The 19,956-nt window shown below is 44.3% G+C and overlaps 1 protein-coding gene across 4 annotated transcripts in view; it reads left to right on the forward strand.

Annotated features, from left to right (window-relative positions):
• Positions 1-19,956, forward strand: part of KIF2A (kinesin family member 2A) — a 181,947-nt gene that overhangs the window by 37,418 nt on the left and 124,573 nt on the right. For all 4 annotated transcript variants that reach the window (XM_082243440.1, XM_082243439.1, XM_082243442.1 and 1 more), the window contains exons 2-4: positions 3,370-3,464; positions 8,019-8,138; positions 15,474-15,528. In XM_082243440.1, coding sequence (XP_082099566.1) covers positions 3,370-3,464; positions 8,019-8,138; positions 15,474-15,528 — 270 coding nt within the window. The remainder of the gene's footprint in view (positions 1-3,369; positions 3,465-8,018; positions 8,139-15,473; positions 15,529-19,956) is intronic.

A 19,956-nucleotide genomic window follows, 5' to 3' on the forward strand; every position in this document is an offset into this window, starting at 1 on the left:
GGGGGGATATCTTCACTGATTTCTGGATCCGTGGACCTCTCTGGTACAGGTCAAGTGGGTCCACAAAGTAATTTGGTCTGGCTACAAGATCGAGTTTCGGTCTTTTGCTCCGGAAAGGTTCTTCCCTTCCAACCTGCACTTGTCCCCAGATCCCTTGTGGGGTCACTTTGGGGCAGTGCAAGACTTGTTACTTCATGGGGTGATTGTCCTGGTTCAGGCTTCAGATTGTTTTCAGGGGTTTTACTGAAACCTGTTTAGTTCCCTGGAAGGAAGGCAAGGTACGTCCAATTCTGGACCTCAATGCGCTGAACTGCTTTGTGCGGGTTCAGAAGTTCCGAATGGAGTCCATTCGCACGGTAGCAGCGTCCCTACACCAGGGGGATTTTCTCACTTCTATCGACATCAAGGACACCTACCTTCACATTCCAATATGTGCCGGTCACCAGCGCTTCCTCCTCTTTGCCGTGGGCGAGGAGCATTATCAGTTTGTGGCATTTACCTTTTGGTCTCGCCTCGGCTCCTCTGGTCTTCACAAAGCGTTGGCCCCGGTGCTAGCATTGTTGCGTCAGCGGGGATCGCAGTATTGGGGTACCTGAATGATCATCTTCTGCGAGCAGAGTCTCCGACTGCTCTGATGGACATCTTGAAAATTACTCTGGGATATGGCCTAAGCCAGAGTGTTGCTTCCTCTGGGAAAATAACTCCAGAAAATTGAAGGAGGCAATTCAGGCAGACGGTCATCCCTCTGGGCTTGCATGCGGGTGCTGGGCCTGATGGGGTCTACCTTCGAGGCGATTCCGTTTGCACAGTTCCATGTGATTTCTCTACAAAAAGAGATTCTGGTGAAATGGGACAATAAATCCACAGTCTCTAGAGGTGGCTTCGCTCTCCGGCACTTCGACAGGGAAATCCTTCTCCCCCTGTACTGGGCGGTTGTCACCACGATTGCCAGCCTGTGGGGAGGCATCCTCGGCACAGTTTGTGCTCAGGGGGTCTGGACTCGGATCCAGACTGCCTATCAATGTACTGGAACTCCGAGCGATCGGACTTTGTCTGGATAATTAGTCTTCAGAGGTGTCCGGTACGAATTTGCCCATCTTGGTATGCCGATCTGATAGGCCTGGTTGCCGATGCTCCTTGGAGACTTCCTCTCGGGGAAGATCTGCTGTCTCAATGATCAATCTTCCATTCTGCTTTACAGAAGCTGGTTTTAACGGCTTGGCTGTTGAAAGCCAGGTGCTGAAGGGTAGATCGGTGATTCCTACGCTGTTAAGGTTAGAAAATCTACCTGTCGAAAGATCTACCATTGTATTTGGAAGACGTAGATTGCGTGGTGTGAGTCTTTTGGGGTTTTCCCTTGCTCCTTTTCGGTGGCTCAGATCTTGGCTTTCCTCCAACGGGGGGGGGGGGGGGGGGGATGAGCAGCGCCTGGCCTTAAGTACCATCAAGGGCCAATTTCCTTAAACATCCTAAGGAAATTGCTCTGTATTCCCTGGATGTGGTTCGGGCGATCAGGGTGTACCTGGCAGCTACGGAGTCTTTTAGGAAGTAAGACTCCCTATTTGTACCCACAGTTGGACCTCAAAGGGTTGGCTGTTTCTGCTGCAACCATTTTCAGATGGATCAGACAGACATTGATTCAGGCTTATTCAAAAAGGGGTCAGGTTTCTCCTTTCCCTGTTAAGGCACACTCTACTCGGGCGTTTAGTGCCTCCTGGGCCTTCTGTTATCAGGCTTCAGTGATGCAGGTTTGCAAGGCGGCCATCTGGTCTTTGGTGCTCACTTTTACAAAGTGGATGTGTTGGCATCTGCAGATGCTTCTTTTGGCTACAAGTTTTTGTAGGCTGCTGTTTAGAGGACCTGGTCCTCTTTGAGGGTGTGTTTGTTTTTTCAGATGAGCTCCAGTTGTTTTGGTTGAGCTCCATGTTACCTGGTTGGCTATGGTTAGCCTTGGGATTTTTTTTCTGCTTTTTTCCCACCCCTCATGTTTAACACTGCTTTGGGACATCCCAATGGTTAAGAAGTATCAGGAGCTGTGTCCGTCAATGAATGAAAGGGAAATTGGGATTTTTGACTTGCTGTAAAATCTATTTATCTGATGTTCATTGACAGACACAGTACCCACCCCTCTGTGGAGTTGGCTTTATTCTGACACTGCTTGTAACGAAACAGAGTGCCTTTTAACTGAGTGTGGGTGTATACCCCCTGGGACTGCCCATAGGCATAGTCAAGCTTTTTCCTCCCTGGTGTCCTACTCCTGTAGGGGGCAGTATAACCCAATGGTTAAGAAGAATCGGGAGCTGTGTCCGTCAATGAACATCAGAGAAATGGATTTTACAGTAAGTCAAAAATCCCATTATTTGCAGTGTGAGATCGAAGGCACTGCTGGTCTGAGGAAACTTGATGATTTGGTAATGACAGTCCTGTGCTACTTACTGTTCGTCTGATATGGCTACTTCCACTCAGAGACACAGTGCAGAACAAGGCATTATAAGTCGGTGGTCTAGTGAAAGATCAATTGCAGAGAAAACACAAACAATACTGGTGATCTGTTCTTCGCCCTCTTGTGATTTTTTTTTTGTCTTTGGCCATAGCTTTTAAAGTGTTCCCCCTACTCAGCAGATTGCAGAATTGGTCATCAGACAAGGTTTTCAAATCCCTATTCACCCACATAAGCCTTGGCCTCAAGCTAACAGGTACTGGTTTGAAAACTACCGGAACTGGAGTCAACCATCTAATGTCTATCGTTACTTTTAAATTGGAACTTCACTCTCCCAATCAACATTGATTATTTTTAACAATTATGCTGCTAGCATTAGTAATTAGATGGGAAAGTGTATCCTATTTACTTGTTTTTAAACCTTTTTTTTTTCCTTGTTTTAAAGTTTTTCAATTACTTCCTGGTTTCTTGCCTAGGCAAATTATGTCGTACATCCCAGGAGTCTTAGGGAGGGGAAGAGAAGCGTTTTTCTCAGCTAAACACACTCTCCTGCAAGCATGCTTGAGCTAAGGGATTCCAAGAAGTAAATTCTACATAAATCATTTGCCCTTACTGAAAATGACCACAACCAGAAATGCCAAGGGGCTGTTTTTAAAAGTGATTTCTCAACAAAATAAAGCATAGAGACATGGATGGATGGGGGCGTCTACTTTGAATATTAAAAATTCAGTGTTTGTGGTGCTCCGATGCAGTGAAGATCGCTTTGTCATACCTAGCATTTATGACATCTACTTACTTGTTGTCCGTTTTACTATGTCATTGTAACTGACCTGTATACTGAACCAGATACCCTCCTTTTTTTTTTTTTTTTTTTAATCTCGTCATTGGTATTCCTGCCTAATGTGCTGTCAATGTGTTGATTTTTGCAGGTCGAATACACCAAGCCATGGTAACGTCCCTAAATGAGGACAGTGAGAGTATCACTGTAGAATGGATTGAAAATGGAGACACAAAAGGAAAGGAGGTACGTGTTTTGTTTTTTTGTTTTTTCTTTGTAGATAAATTGAATCCTTAAACATCCAATAGTAAAGGAAAGCTCCCAGAAATATTACTAATTTAATGTAAGTGTAAAGTGTTAGTGATTGTAAAGGTTCTTGTTTTATTTAAAAAAAAAAAAAAAAACATACATGTTATACTTACCTGCTCTGTGCAAGGGTTTTGCACAGAACAGCCCCGATCCTCCATTTCTGGGGTTGCCCCGGCTGTGCTCCTGGCTCCTCCTCTTCATTGGGTTCCCCCCCCCCCACGGAGAGCCGCTTTCCATGACGGTACCCGTGCGGGCAGGCTCCCAAGTCCCGCTGCTGTGTTCATTGACACAGACTGCGTGACTCGATTCCGCCCCCAGCTCCCGTGTCACTGGATTTGATTGACAGCAGCGGGAGCCAATCCGGCCTTCCGGCCTCTGTTGCGGTCGATTCTCACTGGGGCGGAATTACGGGCGCTCTTTGTGCTCAGGGGAAGTGATCGGCAGGGGAGACTTTGCTGCCAGTAAACGTCTTGGAGCTCCGAGCGATCAAACTTTGTCTGTTCCGGTGGTCATCTCTACTTCAGGGGTGTCCGGTCCGGGTACAGACGGACAATGCCACGGCTGTGGCTTTTATCAATTACCAAGGGGGCACCAGGAGTGCCTGGGCGGCCAAGGAAGTGGCCGAGATTCTCTCTTGGGCCGAATCGCATGTACGTCAATCTGGCAGGCGGACTATCTGAGTCACCAGACCTTGGACCAAGGGGAATGGTCTCTGCATCCGGAGGTATTTCGCCTCCTGTGCGCCCGGTGGGTGATCCCGGATGTGGATCTGTTCGCGTCTCGTCTCACCGGAAAGGTGGAAAGATTTGTGGCCAGAACTTGCAATCCTCTGGCGGACGCGTTGGTGGTGCCTTGGCATCGCTCTCGGCCTTTCCTCCGATTCAGCTGTTGTCCATGTTCCTTCGCAGGTTGGCATCGGAACGGATGTTAGTCATTCTCATGGGCCCGGACTGGCCTTGACTTCTGTCTCAAGGACCGATCTTCCATCCTGCTTTACAGTCTCTGGCTTTAACGGCATGGCTGTTGAAAGCCGGGTCTTGAGTGATAGAGGTCTTCCACAGGTGGTCATCCCTGCCTTGTTAAAGGCTCGTAAAGCAACTTCTAGGAAGTTTCATCACCGTACCTGAAAAGCGCATATCGCTTGGTAAGAAGCGAATGGTTCTCATCCTCGCTCCTTCTCGGTGGCGAAGGTCTTGGCCTTCCTGCAGCAGGGCATGGGTCAGTGTCTGGCGCTGACTGCGGTCAAGGGTCGGTTGTCGGCTTTGGCCATCTTTTTTTTTTTTCTCAACGACCTTTGGTATCGCATTCCTTAGTCCGCACCTTCATTCCAGGGGTACGGCATTTGACTCCCCCCAGGAGTGCTCCCTTGACTCCCTGGGATCTGAATTTGGTTTTGTCTGTGTTACAACAACTTCCCTTCGAGAACATCAGAGGGATTCCTCTGTCTGGGTTGTCCCAAAAAGCTGCCTTTCTAGTGGCTATCACGTCGGCTCGCAGAGTTGGCGGACTTGTCTTGCCGCTCTCCTTATCTGGTACTTCGTAGAGATGAGGTGGTTCTGCGACCGATCAGTCTTTTTCTTCCTAAGGTGGTTTTTTCGTTCCACCTCAATGAAGATATCGGGTTGCCTTCGCTGTGTGCGTGGCCCGAGCGTCCGAAGGAATTTGCCTTGGATTCCCTGGATGTAGTCCGGGCGGTCTAGATCTACCTGTTCGCCACGGAGTCTGTTCGACAGTCTGATTCTCTATTTGTTCCTGAGGGACCTCGGAGGGAATCGGCCGCCTCTGCGGCGACCATTTCTGAATGGATCAGTCAGATAATTGTTCGGGCCTAATCCATTTTAGGTCGGATTCCTCCTTTTGCCGGTAAAGGCCCATTCTACTTGAGCCGTTAGTGCCTCTTGGACTTTTCGCCATCGGGCTAATGTGGCTCAGGTGTGCAGGGGGGCGACTTAGTCGTCCGTGCACACTTTCACAATGTTTTAAAAACTTGATGTTTTGGCATCTTTGGATGCTTCCTTTGCCCGCATAGTTTTGAGTGTTTTCAGGGGACATTATTTTTACTGTCCCGCCTTGGGGTGTTTTTTTGTTGTTCTGGGTTTGTTTCCAGTTTTTTCCTGTGAGCTCAGGTTGTTACTGGCCCGGCTGTTTGCGTTACCTTCTGAGATGTTGCGTTGTTTTCCCACCCCTCATACCTGCACTGCTTTGGGACGTCCCATTAATGAAGGCTAATACCATTGGGCGGCGACTGTCAGAGGATGTAAGGGAAAATATAATTTTTGTAAGAACTTGCCGTAAAATTCTTTTCTCTGAGTCCTCTGACAGTCGCCGCCCCCCCCCCCCCCCCCTCTGGTTTTGGATCTGGGGATTGTTGCTTTCCTGTACTGCTTGCTACAAACTGAGGTAATATCAGATTGGGTTCAGGATAATGGCTGAGGGATGGCCCCCTAGTGGCGTGCCGAGGTTAAAAAAAAAAAAGTTTTTTTTGTATTAACCTGATAATCAATTATCTGCCTAGCCTTGCTCCTGCAGAGGGCACCGTTGCCCATTAGTGAAGGCTAATACCATCGGGCGGCGACTGTCAGAGGACTCAGAGAAAATAATTTTACGGTAAGTTCTTACAAAAATTCTATTTTTTCATGAGCTGAACTCAAAGATCTAAGACTTTTTCTATGCACAAAAAAGACCTATTTCTCGCGGATATTGTTCATAAATCTGTGTTAGTGAGCACTTCTCCTTTTGCCGAGATAATCCATCCACCTCACAGGTGTGGCATATCAAGATGCTGATTAGACAGCATGATTATTGCACAGGTGTGCCTTAGGCTGGCCACAATAAAAGCCCTCTTTAAAATGTACAATTTTATCAATGCCACAGATGTCGCAAGTTTTGAGGGAGCGTGCATATGGCATGCTGACTGCAGAAATGTCCACCAGAGCTGTTGCTCGTGAATTGAATGTTTATTTCTCTACCATAAGCCATCTCCAAAGGTGTTTCAGAGAATTTGGCAGTACATCCAACCGGCCCCACAACCGCAGACCACGTGTAACCACACCAGCCCAGGACCTCCACATCCAGCATCTTCACCTCCAAGATCTGAGACCAGCCACCCGGACAGCTGCTGCAACAATCGGTTTGCATAATCGAAGAATCTCTTCACAAACTGCCAGAAACCATCTTCGGGAAGCTCATCTGCATGCTCATCGTCCTCATTGGGGTCTCAAACCTGACTGCAGTTCGTCGTCATAACCGATTTTTGTGTGGGTAAATGCTGACATTCGCTGGTGTCCGGCACTTTGGAGAGGTGTTCTCTTCAAGGATGAATCCTGGTTTTCACTATACAGGGCAGATGGCAGACAGCGTGTATGGCGTCATGTGGGTGAGCGGTTTGCTGATGTCAACGTTGTGAATAGAGTGGCCCATGGTAGCGGTGGGGTTATGGTATGGGCAGGTGTATGTAATCAACAACGAACACACCTGCATTTTTTTTTTTTTTTGCCATTTTAAATGCACAGGGATACCGTGATGAGATCCTGAGGCCCATTGTTGTGCCATTCTTCCATGACCATCACCTCATGTTGCAACATGATAATGCATGGCCCCATGTTGCAAGGATCTGTACACAATTCCTGAAAACATCCCAGTTCTTGCATGGCTAGCATACTCAACGGACATGTCACCCATTGAGCATATTTGGGATGCTCTGGATTGGTGTATACGACAGCGTGTTCCAGGTCCTGCAAATATTCAGCAACTTCACACAGCAATTGAAGAGGAGTGGACCAACATTCCACAGGCCACAATCAACGATCTGATCAACTGTATGCGAAGGAGATGTGTTGCACCACATTTTAGAGTGGCCTTTGTGGCCAGCCTAAGGCACACCTGTGCAATTATCATGCTGCCTAATCAGCATCTTGATATGCCACACCTATGAGGTGGATAATTATCTCGGCAAAGGAGAAGTGCACACTGACACATATTTAGACAGTTGCGAAAAATATTTGAGAGAAATCGGCCTTTTGTGTACATAGAAAAAGTCTTAGATCTTTGCGTTCAACTCATGAAAAATGGGGGCAAAAACAAAAGTGTTGCGTTTTATAATTTTGTTCAGTGTAAATGAATGGACACATTGGCTTTACGGACTCACCTGCAGAGCTGAGTTTGACAAGTCCACAGATCCCAATACACAGGCACGGGTGCTCAGGCTATGCATCTATCAAACTCTGCTGTGCAGGTGAGTGTACATTTATTTGGGCTGTCTGCTCGCAGCTCAGCACTAGTACAGAAATATAAATAGCTCTTCGCTGTATGAGGCTAAATGCTCATGTTATTGAGCTCTAAAAGAGAGAACTGTTCCAAAAAGACATGTCCTTTGCAGGCCGGCATGATGGGACAGCATTGCTCTCTATAGCCAGGTGCATTATAACTACCTTGTATTAATTGTGACCATTTTCTGTTTGTTTTTGTTAATTGCTTATTTTTTTCTTTTAGATTGACTTGGATAGCATATTTGCACTTAACCCAGATCTGGCCCCAGATGAAGAGATTGAGCCTGGCCCTGAATTACCGCCCCCACCTACGCCTACAACAAAAGTTAACAAAATTGTCAAGGTCAGTCCCTTTGATTGGTCATTAAAGAGGTTCTTCAGTCAACTTAAAAAAAAAAATGAAAAGACCCTTGGATTGCGTACCTTCAAGCCCACCTAGATGGTGGGTCATCTCGTGGATGGAGACCCGGGCCGAGGGGACCCCGGCTTTCTCTTTTTTTTAACTTTTTCTTTTATTCTTTCATTCGTTTTTTTGTTGGTTATTTCTTTCGTTATTTTTTTCTTTCTTTGCTTCTGTTGTACTTTAATAATTTTTTTTTGGTAAGGATGCTGATGGGGGACCAAAAGCCTCCCTGATCGTTATACTTCCTCAGGAACAAGGTTTTCTGATATGAGGCACTGGGTTTAATCCCGGACAGTAATGTACCACTACCTCTCCATGTACTTCAGCTATGCATGACCTACAGTTTATGGCAATGTTCACAGTTACGTTATTTTCAGATTTTTATTTTTGTAATCAGTTTGCTAATGCATATGGGCTCAAAGCCTTGGACTTGTGGTCGCTCTATTAGGTAGAGCCTAATCCTTAGGTCAGATCTTCTTGATTTAGCTGTTCTTTGGTTACTGTGATATGGCCTTTGATCACCTTGGTGGAAGCATCTGCTTTTTGTCATTTATTTGACATTGTTTGTATTTGTATAATTTGCAAAATGTTGCAATAAAAATTACTGGAAAAGGTAAAAATATGTTAGCATAGTTATACTGTTTCAGCTGACTTTTAATCAAGAGGCACTTGCCAGCAGTCCAGCGATCCAGTGTTGTCCTCACCGGTGTCAGTTCCTCAGGTCTCTGGTGCCACCATGTTTACTGTTGGAAGTCAGCTGTTACTCCTTCAGGCTTGAAAGAGAAGTATGGGAATTTTTTTCTTTAAAAATTATACTTACCTGGGTAAATGCCGCATCAGTCCGAGGCTGCATCTGTCCCCTGTTGGCTCTAAGACTGAGAGCCGAGCGATTAAACACCGCTAATCGCTCGGTTCTCTGAGCAGAGAGCTAGAGACTGTCACTGGAGCGTTGTGCTGTGGAGGGGGCGGGAGTGACTGGCTCGCTGAGAGGCTGAGCCAAGTGCCGATCCAGGGTTGTGGGCAGATCCCGACCATATTGTCGTGTTCTTGCCCCAGTCTGCACTGGCTCTCCGATGTTCAGCCCGCTGTCTAAATGAACTGCACTGCTGTGATCCACAGGAGAAGTACAGCCAAACAAGCTTTGGCTGTACTTCTCCTTTTAACAGTCTGCTCCCCACTGCGCATGTGCAAACTGTGCTGCTGTCCAAAAGTGCTCCCATAGCCACCTGTAACGTGTCCCAGGAGCTTGTGGACAGGTAGTGAAGGGGGCAAACAGCGCTGCAAAACCGCTGACAGCGCCTAGGCAATTCCAGCGGAAGTGAGAGCTAGGACCTTGCAGAAACTCCCCCAGAAAAAACATTATGAATTTTGGCAGAGGAGTTAAGAGGGGGGGAGGAAGCTCCAGGTCATTGGTTTTATTGGGGATAGGAAGGGGAAAGGGGGGTATTTGCGTTTGCATAAATGGCTGCTGTCAGGGGTAGGAAATTGTATGTATAATTGCTGTGACGGTCAGGATACTTTATATATGGCTACTGTGGAGGATAGGGATAGGCATCTGTTGTGTGAGAGACGAGAGCTGTATAAAAAGCTACTCTACTGGTGGGATAGAGTTGGTGGTTCCTGCTGTTTATCTAATTCTGGCTTTGACCTTACTTTTTAAAACTTTGTCTGAGAGATCAAAACCCTTTAAATGATGACTTGAGCCATAGGTGGCTGTGGGCTATGCCATAGCTTCCCCTGGGGTTTGCTACACTATTTATGGCATTGCCTGCAACAACATTCTGAGGACACCCTCCAGGTAGAATCAATATAAAGTCCCGATATTTAAATATCATATTTATGACATGGACAATATTCAAGGACTGTATGTATGTGAGTTTGGCGTCTAGACGCTCCTTTTTGGCTTTTTAGAAAACGTTCTCTTGTTTAGGTGGTGTGAGGTGGTTCACGTTTTTGTATTTATATTGTCTGATTTTTGTAATTTGTGTTTGTAAACCCATGCTCTTTTTAAAATAAAAATAACTCGTTCTACTTACCTGCTCTGCATTGGTTTTGCACAGAGCAGCCCCAATAGTCTTCTTCCATCCTCTTCTTCTGAGGTGCCCGGCCGGCGCTCCAAGCCCCTTCCCTTCAGGTGCCCTCACGGAAAGCCGCTTTCCATGGGGGCATCCATGCGGGGTTGCTTCCAAGTCCTGCTGCTGCGTCCATTGACGCAGACAGCGGGATTCGGCCATTGACTCCTGCTGCTATCAATCTGTTCAATGTGGAGAGTGGAAATGGCTGGAGCCACTGCGCTCGTGCACATCGCTGGATCGGATTGGGCTCAGGTAAGAAAAAGGGGGGGGGTGGTAGTTGTAGCAGAGAAGGTTTTGCACCTTAATGCATGGAGGTGAAAACCTTAAGGCTTTTCGACCACTTTAACCCCTTCTGGACTGGAAGGTTTTACCCCCTTAATGACCAGGCCATTTTTGCGATACGGCATGTTACTTTAACTGACAATTGCGCAGTCGTGTGACGCTGTACCTAACTAAAATTGATATCCTTTTCTTCCCACAAATGGAGCTTTCTGTTGGTGGTATTTGATCACCTCTGTGGTTTATTTTTTGTGCTAGAAATAAAAAAAAGAGCGAAAATTCTGAAAAAACAAAACTATTTTTTACTTTCTGCTATAAAACACAGACAATAAAAAAAAACTTAAAAAAATCGAATTTGTTCTTTAATTTAGGTCAATATGTATTCTGCCACATATTTTTGGTAAAAAAAATCTCAAGTGTCCGCTGGACCCACTGATTGGCTCCCACTCTGGCTATTACTGGCTCCCCCTCTGGCCAATCAGCATGCACGCCCCCACTGGATATTACACGAAACGACATACAGGTATGTCGTTTCACATAATAGAGCCAATATACCACAGTAAAAGTGCTGCGGCTGGTCGGCCAGTGGTTAATAAAGACTTTTTGTACTTTTTTATATGTATGCCCAAGTTTTTATTTGGATTAGGTCATCTTAACCAGGTGGCTCATTGTTATAGACCTGTTCTCTATACCTGCCTTTTGCGTTTATACACTTCGATATGATGCCTAATTCATGGTTGAGTCAATGATTAAGCTGCCCAGGTCTTGAAGCAGTAAAGCAAGCCAAAACCATATTATTTCTGTGACCATGCTTCACAGTTAGCACAAGGTTCAGCTCTTGAAATCCTTTCAAAGGTTTGTAACAAATATGTCGTTTATGTTGCCAAAAAACTCTGTTCTATTTATCCGTTCACAGCTAATTGTTCTAGAAAGCCTGGGCTGTCACTGGAACTGATTTACTAAAACTAGAAAGTGCAAAATCTGGTGCAGCTGTGCATGGTAGCCAATCCTCTTCTAACTTCAGCTTGTTCAATTAAGCTTTGACAAAAAAACCTGGAAGTCGATTGATTTCTATGCGGAGCTGCTCTAGGTTTTTCATTGTCCAATTTTAGTAAATTAACCCCAATATGTTTGATAGCAAGCTGTAGTCTCGCTCAAATCTTTGCTGTCCAAAAAAAAAAAGAAAAGATTTTTTTCCCTGGCACACCTACCATGCAGATTAAATTGGTGCAATTTTATTCTGATTGTTGAGGCATTTAATTTAACATAAACTGGTGCAAGAGTTCACAGATCTTGCTGTGACATTTTGTGGTTTATGGAGACTTCTTTTGGACTCAAACGGTTGGGCTGAATTTGCTGCAGTCTTGGAATATTTAGCATTTGTTTGAAATCTGCACCACTTGTAGATTAGTTTACTTATAAGTGCAATGATTGATTTCAGATAATTTAGCAACATTTTAAAATCCATTGCCATATTCGTTTGCATCCACTGCCTTTTTTCTGAGGGGCTCAGACCCTGGATACCCAAAGTTTACATAAATCGGATATAAAAATGAACCATCAATTCATAAAGTGCACAAATACATCCAAAGTGCAAATGAAAGTGCTATGTGATATGTAAACTAAGGTATTAAAAAATGGATGAATAAATATATATAACAAAAGTCCATCAGTCCATACAATGTGCAAATATATCCAATGTGAAGAAGATTTCACCCCAGTAGTGATAAGGTGCTATTTATTAGCAATTCTTCAAAGTGCTCGTGCCTGTGTTGTCTTTCACCTAATAATGTGAGGGTGACTCACCAGAGAACAGAGGGCCTCCAGGACCCAACTCGTTCTAATATGGACAAGTGGGCTCCTAGGATGAATGTAGTATCTTTACCAGATAGCGCCCTGGCTCACAGTATGAGATATGAAACTTGTCCACCAATCAGGAGAATGATGCCGTTCCCCATAAAAAATTAAAGGACATGCAATTGCGCAATATCGTTTGACAATTTATTCCACAAAACAGATTAAAATACATTCACGTTTAAAAGTGCCGCCATCGGCACATTAGAACAGCCAAAAGGAGAAATGAACACCGCTCAGTTCCGGCGTGCGTTCCAGACAAGGAGCAGAAGTGGTGAACCAGAAGTTGTGGCTCTCAACCAACCTCCTCTGTTTGGTAAAGATACTACATTCAGGAGCCCACTTGACCATATTAGAGCGAGTTGGGTCCTGGAGGCCCTCTGTTCTCTGGTGAGTCACCTTCACATTATTAGGTGGAAGACCACACAGGCACGAGCACTTTGAAGAATTGCTAATAAATAGCACCTTATCACTAGTGGGGTGAAATCTTCACATTGGATATATTTGCACATTGTATGGACTGATGGACTTTTGTTAGATATATTTATTTATCTATTTTTAATCATTTAGTTTGCATATCGCGTAGCACCTTCATTTGCTCTTTGGATGTATTTGTGCACTTTATGAATTGATGGTTCATATTTATATCTATTTATTTATTCACTTTATTCCAGGATTTATTTGCTTAGCCCTTTAATCCAGGATTTTTTTTTCATAGCACATTAGCACTTTCGGGTACAGCACCTTAAAATTTTTCTTTACTTATGGATTTTGGATTTTCCAAAATTGTAGGCAGCCGTACGCCTATAATATTTTACATTTTACACCTTTGGGAGGTGCTATTTTCTATTTGTATGTTTACATAAATCAGGCTTCACCTGCATATTTCCTAAGGAAGTTCTAATCATTGTCACCTAATCTGGGATACTTGATTATAATGTATGGATTTAAAGGGGTTCTAAAATCACAAGGCTTTTATCGTAATGCTTTAGGGTACAAAAACCTTTTACTAGTTTCCCCTCCTCCCAATACTTACCTGAGACACGGCACCTCCCGATGCTTATAATAACAGCTGAGCAGCTGCTTAGCTGCATCAGTTGTTATTATAAGAATGCCGACCGTCGGCTCTAAAAAATGGTACCGGGGTGATGCCTGTAGCTGCCACTTGCCACCACTTGTACCACTTGAAGCAATATCGGTCGGAGCGGCAAGTTTGTGACCAATACGTAAAAAAAAAAAAAAGTGAATTTTCGGCCTCACCGATAATCGGTCGATCCCTAATTCACAGCGCTTCACTTTTTCCACATTTTGTTTAAAACAGCCTTATTCCAAAATGGGTTAAATTCATTATTTTCCTCAACATTCTACAAACAATACCCCCATAATGACAACGTGAAAGATGTTTGTTTAAAATATTTGCACATTTATTAAAAACGAAAAAAAAATCCCATGTACATATTCACAACCTTTTGCTCAATACTTTGTTGAAGCATCTTTGGCACCAATTACAGCCTCACGTCTTTGTGAGTATGATGCTACAAGCTTGGTGCACCTATTTTTGGGCAGGTGCTCCCATTCCTCTGCAGGACTTCTCAAACTTCATCAGGTTTGGATGGGAAACGTCGTTGCACAGCCATTTTCAGATCTCTTTAAAGATGTTCAATCGGTTTCAAGTCTGGTCTCTGGCTGGGCTACTCAAGGAAATTCATAGAGTTGTCCTGTAGCCACTCCTTTGTTATCTTGGCTGTGTGCTTAGGGTCGCTGTCCTTTTGGAAGATGAACCTTCGCCCCAGTCTGAGGTCCAGAGTGCTCTGGAGCAGGTTTTCATTAAGGATGTCCTCTGTACATTGCTGCATTCATCTTGCGCTCGATCCTGACTAGTCTCCCAGTTCCTGCCACAGAAAAAACATCCCCACAGCATGATGCTGCCACCACCATGCTTCAATGTAGGGTTGGTATTGACCAGGTTTCCTTCAGACATGATGCTTCTCATTCAGGCCAAAGCGTTCAATCTTGTTTCATCAGACCAGAGAATTTTGTTTCTCATGGTCTGAGAGTCCTTCAGGTGCCTTTTACTGAGCAGTGACTTCCGTCTGGCCACTCTACCATACAAGCCTGATTGATGGAGTGCTGCAGAGATGGTTGTTCTTCTGGAAGGTTCTCCTCTCCACAGAGAAATGCTGAAGCTCTGTCAGAGTGACCATCAGATTATTGGTTTGACCCCGGGGGTCCCGCTCTGGGAAAAGTGCTGGTGGTTCTAACGTCTTCCATTTACGAATGATGAAGGCCACTCATTGGGACCTTCAATGCTGCAGAAATTTTTTTGTACCTTACCTATCCCCAGATCTGTGCCTCGATGCAATCCTGTCTCTGAGGTCTACAGACAATTCCTTGAACTTCATGGCTTGGTTTAAGCTCTGACATGCACTGGTAACTGGGACCTTTATATAGACAGGTGTGTGTCTTTGCAAATCGTGTCCAATCAACTGAATTTTCCGCAGGTAGACTCCAATCAAGTTGTAGAAACATCACAAGGACGATAAGTGGAAACAGGATGTACCTGAGCTCAATTTTGAGTGTCATGGCAAAGGCTGTGAATACTTACGTACATGTGATTTTTTTTTTTTTTTTTTTTTAATACATTTGTAAAGATTTTAACCAAACTTCTTTCAAGGTGCAATTATGGGGTTTTGTTAGTAGAATTTTGAGGAAAATAATGAATTTAACCCATTTTGGAATAAGGCTGCTGCATCAGTTCTGGCTGTGATGACACGGGGGATGAGGAGGACCCAGGCTTTTGTCATTTCTGGTTCTAGACAGTATCATTGGGAGTTCTTTGACAAGAGTAGCGGAGGAGTGAAGGTATCAGCAGGCAGGAGCGGGTTTTTTTTTTTTTTTAAGAGGTTTTTTAAGAGGACAAAATGACAGTTTCTCTTTAGGGATCTGTAACTGGTGTAGTTGTGTATTTTCTACACAATTGTTGGTTTCATGAGTTTTTAGTTTGTACGAAACAGGTATACTTGCCAGTATACGTAAGATAAAAAGCCTTCTTTTGTTTTTATTTTAGAATCGGCGTACTGTAGTCCCAACTAACAAGGAAACTCCTGCAAGAGACAATAGAGGTAAGGCTAAAAGAGCTCAATGCCTTTCAAAGTGACATTGCTTTGCCATCTGTTACCTGACTGTATGAACTCCTCTGTTTAGGAAGAGTCAGATTTCTTTGTTGTTCAGATTCTTTTAGCTGTCCTTTGAAAAAGGCTGAATGTTACTTTTTTCTAACATACTAGATAATGTTTTTTTATAAAATGTGTTGCAATAGTAAATTCAGTATTTTTGTTGCATTGTGCAGTCCATGACTTCAGGACTTGCAATGGGCAGGGTGGGTGCAAGAATGTTTAGTCTTAGTCCTGTGGTAAACTAGTTAAGAAAGCAGGACCAGCATGCTGCTATGTATGGAACCTTTCTTTTGTGAGGCCTTGATTACACTTGTGCTCTCTGAAGAATGACCCGCATTCGAACATGATGGTGGGGATAATTTTTTGCTGCGCCGGGATGCTGTACCTCCTGGCCATTGCATATGCCTTTTTGTAGCACAAAGTAGAGCGGGCGTAGCGTGGTAAAACCACAGTACAACCATGGGGTTTACTAAACCCCCCCAACCACAAGTGTAAATGAGGTTTAAGGCAATTTACCAGAAAACTGGGCCAAATCCAGTTAGTGCTACAGAAAAAATTGCTAAAAATACATATTGACACAGGACCTTAATGAAAGCATCACGCTATCAAATACACAATTACGGTATTTGTTCCTTACTGTCTGCCATACAACTTATCTGAGTATGCTTCTAACTACTGCTCACTACAACTACCCTTCCAGATCCAACTCCCACAATAAATGTAAACTCTGATAAAGGGCAATTGGTTCCAGAACCTTGAAACACTCTGGTTGTTAAATCTTCATAGATCTTTTTATAGTGACAGACAAAAATTCATATCTGGACAAATGTCTTTTGAATGACGCGCTCATTCTTTTATTCCCTACAAGCTAATTCTTCCAGGGACCCCATTGGGGCTCCACCTGACAGTAGATAACTGCTGTACTTTACCAATCATTTGTTTTATTTTGCAACCTTAACCAAGCTTTAGGCTCCATGTACACGGGACGTTGTTAAAAGTCCCTTTTTGAATGCTGGAATTTTTAGGACGTTTGAAACGTCCGTTCGGTCGCGTTTGTACCCGCGTTTAGCGGGCATTTGCGTTTAGAACCATTCCTAGAGGTCAAAAAAATCATTCCCCTTTAAAATGGAAAAACGCGAATACTAAACGCGGGTCATCGCGTTCGGACGCATTTGTGCGTTTGAAACGCTGGGAAACACACGTTCGAACGCAAATAATTGCATTCTAAAAAAAAGTCCCGGAACGCAACTGCCTGCAAATGACTGTAAACGACCCTGTGTACATGGACAGATAAGATAAAATGTAGATGGGTTCAGGGGCTTCTGAAAAAAACGCCCAACTGCTCCTAAACGGCCATTTCCAGCGTCCCGTGTACATGGAGCCTTAGAGTATAATTAAAGGCAAAAGTGCAGAGGGATTAGTATACCTGTCAGTTTTTATTGCTGTCTGTGCCCTCGTTGAAGTGATTGTAAAGTCTTGTTTTTAAAAAAACAAAAACAAACAAACATAATATACCTATTTCCTCTATGCAATGGTTTTTCACAGGGCAGCCTGGATCCTCCTCTTCTCAGATCCTTCTTTGCTGCTCCTCCCTCCAGTCGAGTGCCCCCACACAGCAAGCAGCTTGCTATGGGGGCACCCGAGCCAAAATGCAGCTCCATGTGTCCATTCAGAAATGGAGCTGCCATTCTGCCCCGTCCCCTCTCTCTCCTGGTTGGCTAACTGATTTAGATAGCCACAGGAGCCAATGGTGCCGCTGCTGTGTCTTAGCCAATCAGGTGGGAGAGTCCCGGATGGTCAAGGGACTTGTAAAAATGGCTGAACAGAGACACGCTCAGTTAAGTATTAGGGGGGCTGAGGAGGGCTGCTGCACACAGAAGGCTTTTTATCTTAATGCAAAGAATGCATTAAGATAAAAAGCCTTCTGCCTTTAAAACTCCTTTAGGCAGATACAACCCTTCCTATTTGTCCTGTTTACCATTATCATTCAAAATCAAAGTAAAAGAAAATCCCAACTTTTGGGTTGTCCCCTGAAAAGTTATAGAGGGGAAATGTTCCAATGGGTGCACTAATTCTGGTGAGCTGGGGGTCCCAAAAGAATTCCATTAATTTGCAGGGATTTCCCCTCTTTTTCTGTTGGCTATGGGACAGGAAGTGAAGGGAAATCTTCGCAATAGGACACAGATGGCAAAAAATAAAAAATCTGACAGATAACCCTTCCTTAGTCTATCCAAAATGAAAAAAAGTTTTTCCTATAGTTCTACTTTAAGCCTAGAGCTCCTCTATCCTAATTATAGAGCAACGTGGAAGCCCTGTTCACACTTGAGTATTTTGTAGCTTGTAGCTCAAAGCTTAACCGGCAGAATCCCATTTATTTCAAGGGCACCTGTTCACATCTGAGCGTTCTGTGGCTTGTAGCAAAACACCGGTCTCTCCAAAAAGAACATGAAATCCCTTTAGGCGGAATTGGGCGTTTTTTCCCCATAGACTTAAATGGAAACGCCTGAACAGCTCACAATTCTGCTCTATTCACACCTAGGCGTTCTGGAATCGCAGCAAAACGAGGGATGCGTTTGCAATGCCATTTACTTTTTAATGGCACCTCAATCGCTGCACGATGCTTGACGCACAAAGTGCAGCAGGAGTGCCTGTTGCAATTTGCTTCGCGATTACCGCGGCAAAATTGCACCGCAATTGGGATGCCATTAAGAAGTAATGACATCGCAAACGCATTCCCGCGTTTTGCCGTGATTCCGGGACACCCAGCTGAGCATTTTTTTTCAAGCGTTTTCTGTTCAAACAGCAACTCGCCTCCCCTTTTTCAGCAGCACTCCACACCTTTTAGTTGAAATACTAAAAGGTGAAGTAGTACAAAATTGGCAAAAATGTACAATTCTGTTCCAATTCTGTGCGTAAAAAAACTCTTCATAACTCGACACTCAGGTGTGAATGTAGCCTAAATGATAAGTTCACCTTTGGGAACACGTTACTGTACATGTTCCACCTGTTTTTAGGGTGGAACATGTAACATGTTCCCACTGCTGCAGCTGTTCATTGCTGCCCTCTCTCCCTGTGACAGCAGAAAAGTTTCCCGTACTAGCTGTCACTTTTTGAAAAGAGTTCTGTAATTAAATGAACCTCAAGTCCCGACATCCTTAGTTGCTGCTGGCTTGTAGTTCTCAATGAACTACTATAGTGCTGTTGAGTGCTCTAGGTAGTTAATTGAGTCTCCCTGTCAGTGTGAAACTGCCTGGCCATACGATGTATGGGGAGAAAGATCATACTGACAGCCTGCAGGAGACCTGTATGGCTGGTACTATGCTTTCCAGGCTCCTTAAAAAAAAAAGAGGCATTAATTTGTGATCCATGAACTGTTGAACTTTTATTCAATGCTGTATTACTATGGTGCGGATATAATGCTTTGCATTTCAAGGTTTTTGTGACCTTTTTTAGAACCTTACAAATAAGTATGTTTTGACACTTTTTGATTCTGTTGAGTGCGCTCTTCTGCATATTTGTATTTGCCAGAAAGGCCATTTATCATGCAGATGGGTCAATAGAAAAATACAAAATAAGACAGCCAAGTGCTTAAAGTGGAACTCAAGGGCGAAAATACTTGTTTGCATTCTATCTCTCTCCACTGCCACATTTGGCACTTTTTTTTTGTGGGGGGGGGGGGGGGGGACACCTGGTTTTGATAGGTTCCCACTCCTGGCTCAGGTCACAGCGGAAATCTGAGCTGGAAGTTTGGTCCCTCCCCTCCTTACCCTGCAGTCTTCTAGGACATAGCACTGGTCCCAGAAGACTACAGGACCATTAACAAGGTGCAGCGCGGCTAGCGCATGCTCAGTACCAGCTGTGAAACTGCAAGGCTTCGCTGCCTGTTTCCCTTACTTGAGATGCCTGCACCCAAAGCCAATTGAAGAATCTGCTCGGGATGAGGGAATCGCTTTGGGGGGGGGGGGGGGGGGGGGTCTGGAGCTCCTCTTTAAGCTTTGGCAAAAAAAGAAGAAAAAAAACCCGGATGCTGATTGCTGATGAGTGGTGCCACACAGGATCCTCCTCCCTGTGCCCAGCCATGACGAGGATTTTGACAGCTGTTATTAACTGCAATGGGAATTTTAATTCCCACTGATGTCACTAAGTAATTTTTTTTAAATCAGAAAAAAAGGTTTAGATTGAGTTTGGGAAGATCACTTGCAAGGTTGATCCTGGAGTTCATCTTTGCCACTCCTAGGAGAAGTTAAAATCTGCTTGTTATAGAATAATGGGGTTTGAAAGAAACCTCTTGCACAGTCACCATTTGGTGAAGGATTGTAAAAGGGAACCCATTAAAGTGAATCTCCTAAGCCTAGTACAAACGGGCCAAATGTC

Source organism: Pelophylax lessonae (assembly GCF_965119305.1).
Source record: "Pelophylax lessonae genome assembly, chromosome: 1".
NCBI lineage: Eukaryota > Metazoa > Chordata > Amphibia > Anura > Ranidae > Pelophylax > Pelophylax lessonae.